This window comes from Camellia sinensis, chromosome 4, assembly GCF_055761805.1.
Source record: "Camellia sinensis isolate YWXY chromosome 4, ASM5576180v1, whole genome shotgun sequence".
Classification (NCBI taxonomy): Eukaryota; Viridiplantae; Streptophyta; class Magnoliopsida; order Ericales; family Theaceae; genus Camellia; species Camellia sinensis.
In genome coordinates, this window is record NC_138964.1 from 12,540,483 (window position 1) to 12,551,765 (window position 11,283).

The window sequence follows — 11,283 nt, forward strand, 5'->3', positions numbered from 1 at the left end:
CACACCTAACATAAATACAACTAAAAAGTAAAAAAAATTGTAAATTTTTTTTTAAAAAATTTACTAAATACAAAAAATATAGAAAAAAATACAAAAATTCAATACATTTCTTGTATTTTTATATATTTATTAATTTTTTAAAATATTTTTTTATAATTTTTTTACTTTTTAAATACATCTAAGTAAGATATATCTAAAAAAATATATATATATATATATTTAAAATTTTAAAAATATTCACTAAAAACAAAAAAATACGAAAATCAAAAAACTCAATTTTCAAAAAATTTAATTCAAAAAAACTCAAACTAAACACACTAATTAATTTTTAGTCTTACCATCAAATAAAAATTAAATTAAATTGTGATTTTTACTAAGATTTTAATTCAGTTGTGCCCCTTCTAAATTGAAATTCCACTGCTCACCACTCATGTTTATTTTCAATACAGTATTGACCCATGAAGTGGCACATTAATGTGGTATAAAAAAGTGACAAGTGTAACATTCATTACTCACAAAATCAAACACAAATATCTATATTTGATTTTGTGAAATTTTTCTGTGCTAGACTTTTTGGAGCAACAATGGCATGCCCTCATGGAAAGTAAATAAATCTGCATAAAATAAAAATAAATTTTTTTTTTTTAAAAAAAATAAGAACATTTTAGAAATCACTACAATTATTCAGTTCTATCTTCCACATTTCTTATTGGTTGCACTTTTGGATTCTTCAATGCTTAGCCACTTACTAACATCATACTATCAGTTCAACAACTTTTACTGATATATATTCAGTTCAAAAAAAAAAAAAAAAACAGAAGGATAACTTTTACACAGACTACACTCATTCTAACAGCAATTTCAGGTTAAATGGTGGGAAAAGGAAACTCAACTCCGACTAGAATAGAATAGAATACATAACTTATCTCCCAATTCTATCCTCCTACGCATTCAGATTCAGAGCCTGAAACTACTATACCCTCCTAAACCAGACGATCCATACCCACCATAGGGTTGTGTCGACGAGGAAGATGACGGGTACACAGTAGTATTGCCCAGCTGAGAGTATGAAGACCTCAAACCGGTGTCTATCTTGCCATAACTGCTACTCGCTGGTTCTTTGTGACTGCTTATGAATTCCTGGAAACGATAAGAAAAACAAAACTACCATTACGCTTTGTTCAAATTGTTCAAATACAACTCTTGAACAAAACCAACAATCTTTAAGTTTTTTTGTTTTTTTTTCTTATAAAAGCAGTTTCTTGAGGTTCCTGAAAGAGAGCTTAAAGAGCAGTGAGTTTAAAGAACAGTTAAAATTAGAAGCGACTTGTTACCTGAATAAGTTGCTGAGCGGTCTGAACCTGTGACGAAGTCCCCTTGATTTCCACTGTGATCTCATCTGGTAGGCCTCTACTCTCTTGCACGGAGAGGATGGCACCACTAGTACGTCGAATGTATGCAATATTTGCCCCTCCAATCCCAATGATATCCTCCGCATAAGAAAGTGGTATTTGCATTGTTTGTGCAATCTGATTAAGCAAAGCAACAACTAATCAGATTATGATTCCAAGATCAAATAATACAAATAACATAAAAATTAAAATTAAAATGAAGTGGAAATTATTGAATTCCATAAATAAAGTGGCAGTGGCCTTGCTGTTATTTGAATTCTCGTTTGAGGTTTGGAGAAATTACAACTAGTTCCATGATTTGCACATAAGTAGTCCCCTAAGATATAAATTGCATTACAACTTGATCCAAATTGTTACTATTCCATTAATCTTAGGAAAAGGATGATATCAACAATTTTTATGTTAAAATGCTTATTTTACCTTTTGTTCCAACTATTAACAATATCCAAACACGCACATTCCACATTTGAATAGTTTTATACCTAAAACCAAACACACATTTTCATTATTTGTTGCATTTTTTATCTGAGTTTTTCACTTTAAATAATAGACATAACCAATTGTAACAGAGACCTAGACAACAGAAATCCAATTACCGGAGACATTGCTACCAGCCGATTGCTGTTGCCACCAACCCACCACCAATGCTGCAGCCCAACTAGCCCATCAATGCCTCTGCCACACCCAACCCCACCCCACCCTTCTCTCCCTACTCTCTCTCTCTCTCAGGCGCCATGTCCAGCAGTGCCACCCCATCTTCTCCACCTCTCTTCCTCTTCCTCTTCCTCTCCCTCTCCCTCTCCCTCATCTATCATCCCTTCTTACTCTTTTTGTTTTGTTTTGTTTGTTTGTTTTTTGGAATTAAGGCCAAGTTTGGGAAGTCCCAAATAATCCATCTTTTTATCTTTTTTTCATCACATCACCTCTCTACTTTTCTACACATCTTTCGTAAAAAGACAAAAAGTACACTTATTTAGGTCATCCCAAACAACCCCTAAGTATACACATTACACATTCCATCTTAATGCAGACCAAAATCCATATCAACCCAGCTAACAAAAACCAAGAGCTTGTTAAACATTATCACTAAAGTTCGCAACATAATACTACAAAACCCATTTAACATTTTTCCCAAAGATAAAATAACAATATTGTCAAAATTTTACACAATCATAAATAAAGCCTTAAATCAGATGCCACAATCATGTGAAAATTTTATTTAAATCATTGTCAAAACAATTGGGCCCGTTTGGAAACTTGACTATTTTAGTTGGTTTTTTGACTATTTTATGAGATGGAAAAAAGTTGTGTTTGGGATGATTTATGAAATTTTTTTTGTAGTTGAATAGATGGTTGTGAGAGAAAAAGTAATTGATTCATGGGTAGGATGTGACATTTTGTCTTTATTGGTTATTTTGGCCAAAAAAGCTAATATATGGCCACTCCGTAGCCTAGCTACCTCATTAGACTTCCAAAACTCGAGATAAACAAAACAGAAAGGATTGGAAATGTGCACCACATCACAGCAGGTAATATCTGAAGTGAAATGTGAGATAACACTAGTAGAGAAATGAATAATTGAAACCAACCTGGGTTACAAAAGGACCACCAGCACGACCAAGTCCTGAAGAACGCATTCCTGAAAGTCCAGGATCTTGGCCATACAGCGAAATTCCAGAAGAATGGATATTTGATTCAAACTGGGTTTCACGGTCGTGAAATAGAGGGTCTCTCTTTGCTGCAAGAGGATAATCAGCACCCATCCCAGCTTGAGAAGTACTATGCAGCAATGACTTCTCAGCCCAGGTTTCTACTTGGCGTTCCTGTGAGGCTGGTGTATTGTACTGTAGAAAAAGGCAGAACAAAAGTAAGTTCCCAGTGCCATAATCTATTACTTCGTAAACCTTCAGAGTAACAGGACTCACACTCTTTTCAAATAGGGGAAGAACGCTTTGGTCCACCAAGAACTTCCTTAAGTGGCCCACCACAGCTTCCACAGCCTTAAGAACCTTGAGAGATTCTCCCTGCATCTCAACAATCCTCTCCTCTGAGTTGGCATAATGTGGCACCTCATCTGCCAGAAGAAGATATAAACTGACCTAGTCATCAGTATGCAAACACACAACAGAGAAAGAAAGAAAAGGGAGCTTACAGTAATTAGAAAGCAAAAGTCCAATAAGAAAAATACCTGAAACCATTTTAAAAAACAAAACAAAAATGTCTTCATATAAATGAGGGCCTATTTAGATTGTTTGGAACTATGTACATCAATAGGCATCATTCTCCATCCATAGATAATATAATGCCCAGGATGACTAGCTTTATAATATCTCCGCCAGACTTCTAACACCAACATCTAAGACTGCATACATGTGGTTGGCTGATTTTGACTTTGCTGAGTTGAGTAGCTTTTTCATATTTAAATAGCATTACGTTTTTCTATGTTCCTTGTAATTTTTGGTGCTGCAACAGACAATGTATGTTTCTACTGAAAACTGAAAAGGAAAGGCATTCTAATCCATTGGTGGAACTCCTAATCCAAAGTCTTTAACAAATCCAAGTACAATTAAGGCTCAAACCTCTTTCCATTCTAATATTTCGAAGCTCAAGATTAGCTCTCATTGTTATGATGGATTTCAACCACTAATAATGAGGGAGGATGCTTGGGTTAGAAGCAAATTGTACAAGTGGCTAGGAAGATGTTTGAATTGTAAGGCATGGATAACATTTTAGAAGATTAGACTTCTCCAATAGTGAATTAGCCGGTTTTAATGGAGAAGAAGGATAGAGGCTTAAATATTTACTGGAAGGAGAAAGAAATTAAAAGACTTCAATGTTCATTATTATGATGGTAAGAGGGGTGTGAGCCTTTAAGGGAGGTGTGGACTGAAGAAAGCTGTTAGTCCTTTATTTGTCTTCATGGAGAAGTTGGAGAAGAATCCATTTATTTTTTGTCATTGTTATTCGTAAGCTGGAAGGAGAAAAAATGAAAATCATGACACGTGATGATAGAGCTTCCTTTGTAAATTTAGCGCTAGTTTGAATTTTATTTGTTGGTTGTTGATGTTTTGTGGCTGCTGGTAATCGGGAATTGGTTTATTTCTATTTTACGCACTTTTTTTTCTTCTTTCTTTTTTTCTTTATTTTTCGGTTGTGTAAAGGTTGTGCACCCTCTATACAATTTACTTTCATTGCCGATTAAACAAAATCATACCAACTGTAAATCAAACAGAATAAAGTCATGAATCAATGGGTAGCATAGTAAACTTTCAAAAATTAATAAGCTAGTATAATCATGAAATGGAAAAAATGACGTGAACAAAAAAATTTCAACTGTAAATTCATAAATTCAATCTAGCATAAGATCAATAAGGCCAATAATTGCCCCCAAAATCGAAAGGCAACATTGTAGATGATGCACATGGAAAAAATCCAGTAATAGTAAACAATTTAGTAGCTTTTGAAGCAACTAAAAGCATACCACTTGAGAGAACCCGAATGGAGGCACCGGTGCTTTCCTGTATTGACTTGATTGAAGAGCCTTGCTTTCCAATTAGATTAATGGCTTGCGTGGATGCCACCAAAAACCGGATTGAACAAAATGCAGCTCCAGGCACTTTACCATCACCCTCACTCTCAGGTAGTCCATTGACACGTTTGAATACTCTTATTACAGCATCCATTGCAGGGGATAATGGTGACTCCAGTTCTTCCTTTCCAGATATTAGAACCTGTAAGTACAGGAAAAATAATTCAGTTGGGAATTAGAATGGAATGCCTGAACAGGAAACAGAAACATATCCAAAAATAAACAAGGTTTTCATGAATCAAAGGTCATAAATACAACTATAACAGAAATTTCAGTATGCTCACTTCTATTATCCAGCTACTGAACTGAAAGTTGCAAGTTGCATTGCAATCATCAAATTCAAGACATAATTATCTTAATAAAAGACCATGTTGGTGCAAAAACGCTGCTTAAGTTCCATTTTGCATAGTTGAGGGCCATGAGGCAAAAACTATGCAAAAAGAAGCATAATTGTTATTGAGAAAAAGAACTCACATGTCCAAGACTTTTTTAAACATTCTAATTCTCTCTCTTTCTCCCCAATTTGACTGATCACTATCATCGCCTTACATTTCACATCAGTGGCATCACCACCTTGTACACCATAACACTCAACAGCATTGCCACCCACCACAAGCAAGAACCAATATAGCTCCGCCCAATAACTACGAGTCCACAATCACAAGGAAAGCAAAAAAGGCTCTTTCCAACCGAACCAGATTACCCTATATTTCACACCATTGTTATCACTGCCAGCCACAACATAAACCACTAACCACTACCCAACACTAGTTCTCCACCAATAATTAACACTTCTTGAGTACAAAGGGGAAAGAATCTCATCTTCTTTTAGGCCTGTTTTGATAATCAAAAGCAAAAGTTAAAAACACGCATTCTCCTATCTCTCAATGATCAGTTTTTTTCAACTTATTTAGGTTAGTTATGCCTCATAAATTGTAAAACAAAACTATACTAAACACTTTGGCACAGATTTCCAAAATAAAAAATATATATTTAAAGTCATAAGCAGCCCCATACGCAGCACCAAATAGGGCCTTTTGTAGTAATTTATTATTTTAAACCAAAACATTCGTCATTGTATTTTAAAATATTTGCAAAATGGGTGTCATACCATTCTAAATGGTATAATCGTTTGTTGCGCCAACCAATACTAAAAAAGGATTCTTGAAATTGATTTCCAACCAACACTGGTGTTCTGTTCTAAGAAAAGTGCAAATCTACTGCTTGAACCATCAAAAAGGAAAACAATCCATTGCTCTATATAGTTACATGTAGAAACCACATATGTATTCAAATCAACTTGCTTTAAATGCTTTAGATGCTTTGAAGCAAAAACAGAAAAGAAAAGAAAAGAAAAGAAATAAAGTTTTCAAACATGCATTCATATAGCATCACCATTCAACACACTGATAAAACAAAACAGAGAGAGAGAGAGAGAGAGAGAGAGAGAGAGAGAGAATGAAAACCAAATTTAATTCTACTCTAAAAATAGTTTAATAACCCTCGCTCCCTCTAAGGTTTACAATATAATGCACTAAATTCAGAAGAAAAACACACACACACACACACACACACACACACACACACACACACACACACACACACACAAAAAAAAAAAAAAAAAAAGCTATACCAAACATTCCTTATACATGAATGAAGAGATGAGGCTGTACACAATATGCAAATGGTAATAACACACGAGAATGCAGATGGGTTGGTGAAAGAAACATGTATTCGAGAAATTGTGTCTCTTATTGGAAAGAAACTGTCCTAATTGGAGATTGTAATGGTAAAAATTCCCTCTTATCCAAAATTTCTCTTTTCATCAAATTCCCAAATTTCTCTCACAATATAAATTTTCTCTATTTCTTCCCATTTCATTCTATTTCTCTCCTCTTTACTTATCCAAACAAATTCAATGAACTAACAAATAAATTCCTTCTCTTTTCTTTTCTTCCCAAATCATCCAATCCAAACGTACTGACAATAGCGTTCATAGATTAACAAACCCTAGAAATCAAGCATGCATAGAGATTTAAATAAATAAATAAATAAAACTCACAATGCGATCAGGACTACCAACTGGACCATCGAGGACGCGAATGCGAGCCCTAGTCTCCTCACACATTTTCTTGATGAGGTCACCCTTTCTGCCGATAATGCTGCCGACTTTGAGGACAGGCACGATGAGGCGAAACACGCAGCTCCCAGGCCATCCCGGCCACTTCTTCTCTGCCGACACCGTCGTCGCCGGAGCTAAGTCGGGTGGTGGAGGAGGGTTGTTATCAGTTGCCGCCGCTTCAACCTCCATCGTATCGGCGGCGGAGGAGGAGGTAGTGGTGGCGGTGGAGTGAGGTGCGTTGGCCGGTGGGTTTGATGAGCCGTTGGTGTCCGGGTGGTGGTCTGTGGACGCGGCAGCTGTAGAAGCCATCAGAACCAGGCAGAGCTATGCGAGAGAGGGAGGGAGGGAAGGAGGGCTTTTATTGGGAAAGAAATACACTGAAATATCTAGGGCTCGCACGACGGCTCATTAAAATTTGGATTTTTTTTAATCTAAAATTAAAAAAATAAATAAAATTTTAATAATAAAACGTATCTTTTAATTAGAAAATGTATTCATAAAATACGTTTTTAGCATAATCTTTTTTAAATAATTAACAAAGATATTAAAATCATAAACTCTATATTGGGTTTCAGTTTTTAAAATTTACTTTTTAAAAAATTCTAATTTTTCATCTTTCGTGTACTTTTTGTTTTCATCTCAACACTTGATGCCTTTTTTCTTTTTGGACTCAAATTCTTTCAGGTCCACATTAGGAGTAAGCAGCGGATGTACCGATCTATCAAAATCGACACTAAACCGATCCGCCGCATTTTGGACGGATGCGTGATGACGAGCGGACAGTTACAGATTGATTTTCTCCAATCCGCCAATCTGGCGGACGGATGGCGGATTTGAGATTCCTCTGACCGCAACCGAACCGCCAAACCGTGAGCACCATTAGTAATTTATAAGATTTTGTGTTTTTAGTTTGTTTAAATATTCGGTTTGTGTTTTCAATTAAAAAAGAGTTTAAATATTCTGTTGAAAAAAAATTTTCAACTTGAATATCTTTTTTAAATTGAAAAAAATAAATGTATTATTTATCTATATTTTTTAGTTTTTAAATCTATCTCTAAAAATAATAAATAGAAAATATGATATGTGCTGGTTGGTTTTTGTTTTCAAAAACATATATAGATGTAACAATACAGAGGCATACAATCTTTACTACTGCTATGTTTATGGTTTTGGTGGTTTGAATTGTTTTTATATTTGAAGAACCACAGATTGTAATACTTTATGTGGATGAGGCATGCGGTGATTATGATATTCTAAAGTTTCAAACTTTCTTACTTTGGATGAGGCATGCAATTATTGTAATATTTTTTTAAATCATTGATTGTAATACTTCTTTTTTTTTTTTTTTGAGGAAGTGCAAAAATTGAATTATGTTGAAAATTTATAAAATTTTAAACCGCCAAACCGATTCGCATCCATCCGCCAAACTGCCAATCCGCTCAATCCACATCCGCCGGATTGGCGGACGGATGCAGATTGATTTTCTCCAATCTGCCAATCTGGCGGACAGATGGCAGATTGGAGGTTCCGTGGCCGTAACCGACCCGCGCCCATCCTAGTCCACATAGTAGATTGGACTCTACTGTTTGGGTCTATGGAGCTCACCATATAACCTATTTTGATAATCCGAATAATTCAACGTATAGAGATCACCAAGTATTTTATTCTTACAAAAAATTACTTAATCAGATATCAATATTTATTTGATTGGATTAGATTTTTGTTAATAATTTATTTTAAAAAATATATTTGTCGTTTACAGAAATATAATTTGATGAAGTGTCTATCGATATCCGATTGACATGATTTTTTATAAATATAAAATATTCGACGAGTTTTATACATTAAACTGTTCAAATTATTAAAACAGAATTTATGATGAGTCCTCGTAAGTCTAACAGTAAGCTTTAATTTAAATTTCGAAGTGGAGAGAAGCTTGGCTTTTTTTTGGGGGGGGGGGGGGGTGGTTTTTTTCTTCTTTTTTCCTTTTTCTCATTTTTTTTCTTTGATCTATCCTTGTTTTCTCTTATTCGCATAAAAAAAAATTTAAAAAAATCACCAAAAGGTGTTGGGGTTTGCATGGTGACTTATTTTTATTTTTAGTGAATTTTATTTTAAAAATATTTAAAATTTTAAAATTTTATTTGGTGGGATTAATTGAAAAAATAAAGACAATGATAAACATCAAATAATATATTTTTTCGATTTCTTTTCACATTTTAAATTTCATTTGGAATATTTCAATAAAAAATTTACTTTTTTGTATTTGTCTATACAATATTATCTAGAAAATTAAAAAATACATATATATAATTTTGAAAAAAAAAAGAAAATAGAATAAATAATACAATTTTGATATAACTGGGTTGACTTCTTTTTATTAAAATGAACAATTTTGGATAGAAATGATTGTTGTAAGCCATGCATAACAGTTATTATTGTATGATCTATGAACTCACTTTGAATCTCGTTTCAATAATTGAAATATTTCATTTTTTAATGTACAACTAGTATAACATATTGTATAAAATTAAATTAATTAGATATCAATAAAATTTTTTTTTTATCAAATCACATTTGTATCCAAAAATAAATAAATAATAAATGTAATTTTAAATATAAAATTAAATACAAATTAACAGCGGGCCCAACTTCAAAAATTGGCCGCGGCCTGCAGGCCCAGCTAATTGCGCGCCCGCCCAGCCCAATCCAATTGGTCTCTTCCAAAAATCAAGCTGGCCCACAATGGTCAACTTTTCAAGCTACAATCCAACCCTATTTTCTGAACCAACGGGCTTAGAGACGGATCTAGGGCTGTCACCTGAGTTCAAGCCCACTTAGTTTTTCAATTTTTTATACTTCTTTTAATTAGTGGTTGGCACTTGATTTTGATCAATTATTAATACTGTAATTATATATGTCTCTTAAATTAGTATATGATATATATACAAAATATAAAGATTTGTATGAATAAATTGATCTTATTCAAAATATAATTAAGTAAGAAATGAATAAATATTCGGTTGAAGAATTTAAATGATAAATAAATAAATTTATAGACATAAAATGTATATATGAGGTACATTGTTTTTCTTGAACTTAACAACAAATAGGACAATTCCTGCTTCAGTTCATCTAATTTCGTCTAACTTTGCTTGGATAGCATGTTGCAATAGATTTTCTGTAGTTTTTGTTTTACCATCTTCTTATTTTTCTTCTTACGCACCATTATAACTCATTGTAATAAAAATATTTTGATGAGTTAGAGTTTGAAGCGATATCATATTGTTATGAATTTTAAATTTTATTTTTTCTCAATAATGTGATTTTTTTTTTGTGAGGGAAAAAAGTATAATTATTATCGTGATGGATGTGTTTTGCAAAGTATTAATTTGTTATTGTAACTGTTTGTTGTGTATACTTATTTGTATGACATGTATGTATATATGTATTGAATATAAGTTGATAAGAGAACAATATATAATTCTGTAATTTTTTCCTAACAAATATAACTATATTACTAAAGCAATGTTAGAAAATTAAAGTATTCGATAGTAATATAACATTACAGATTGACAATGTATGAATACAATAACATACTCCTATATAAATTTATATTTATATATATAGACATTAACATTTATAAGATATCACAAAAGTAATATGTGAAATCTTTTGTAACAATATAATAAAGTAACGATTAGAAATTAATTATTTATAATGAAATAGTTGGTCATAAATAATGTAGATGTTTAGTGTTACATTTTTGTGTGTATACACAATTTTTTAATTAGATTATTAAATTTACATAAAAATTGAAAGGAATTTGTGAATAGTTTATGTAAAATTAGAGATTAGTGAAAAAAGATTTTAGAAAGAGAAGTTTATAGTGTTTGGTTTAGTTTTTTTTTCAAACTTTTATTTTGAATTTTTGAATTTTCATATTTTTTGTCTTTGACACTTTTTTAATTTTATTTTCAATAACCCTTTTATTTTCATTTTAGATTCACTTAATTTAATATTTTTTATTTTTTGATTTTACTTTTAGATTTAGATTCACTTAATTTAAATATACTTAGAAAATTATTAGTTGTGTATTCTTTCTGGAAAAAGAATTATGAATAATAATAATCATAATAATAATAATAACAGAAAATGTA

General features: G+C 32.5%; 1 protein-coding gene across 1 annotated transcript; it reads right to left on the reverse strand.

Moving 5' to 3' along the window:
- Positions 1–726: 726 nt before the first annotated feature.
- On the reverse strand, positions 727–7,530 carry LOC114281474 (RNA-binding KH domain-containing protein PEPPER). Its single transcript, XM_028223924.2, has 6 exons — positions 7,064–7,530; positions 4,894–5,143; positions 3,338–3,486; positions 3,002–3,256; positions 1,335–1,529; positions 727–1,140 (listed from the first exon to the last, which is right to left on the reverse strand). Exons 1-6 carry the CDS (start codon positions 7,430–7,432, stop codon positions 958–960), a joined length of 1,401 nt encoding a protein of 466 aa, XP_028079725.2. The 5' UTR covers positions 7,433–7,530; the 3' UTR covers positions 727–957.
- Positions 7,531–11,283: the final 3,753 nt, after the last annotated feature.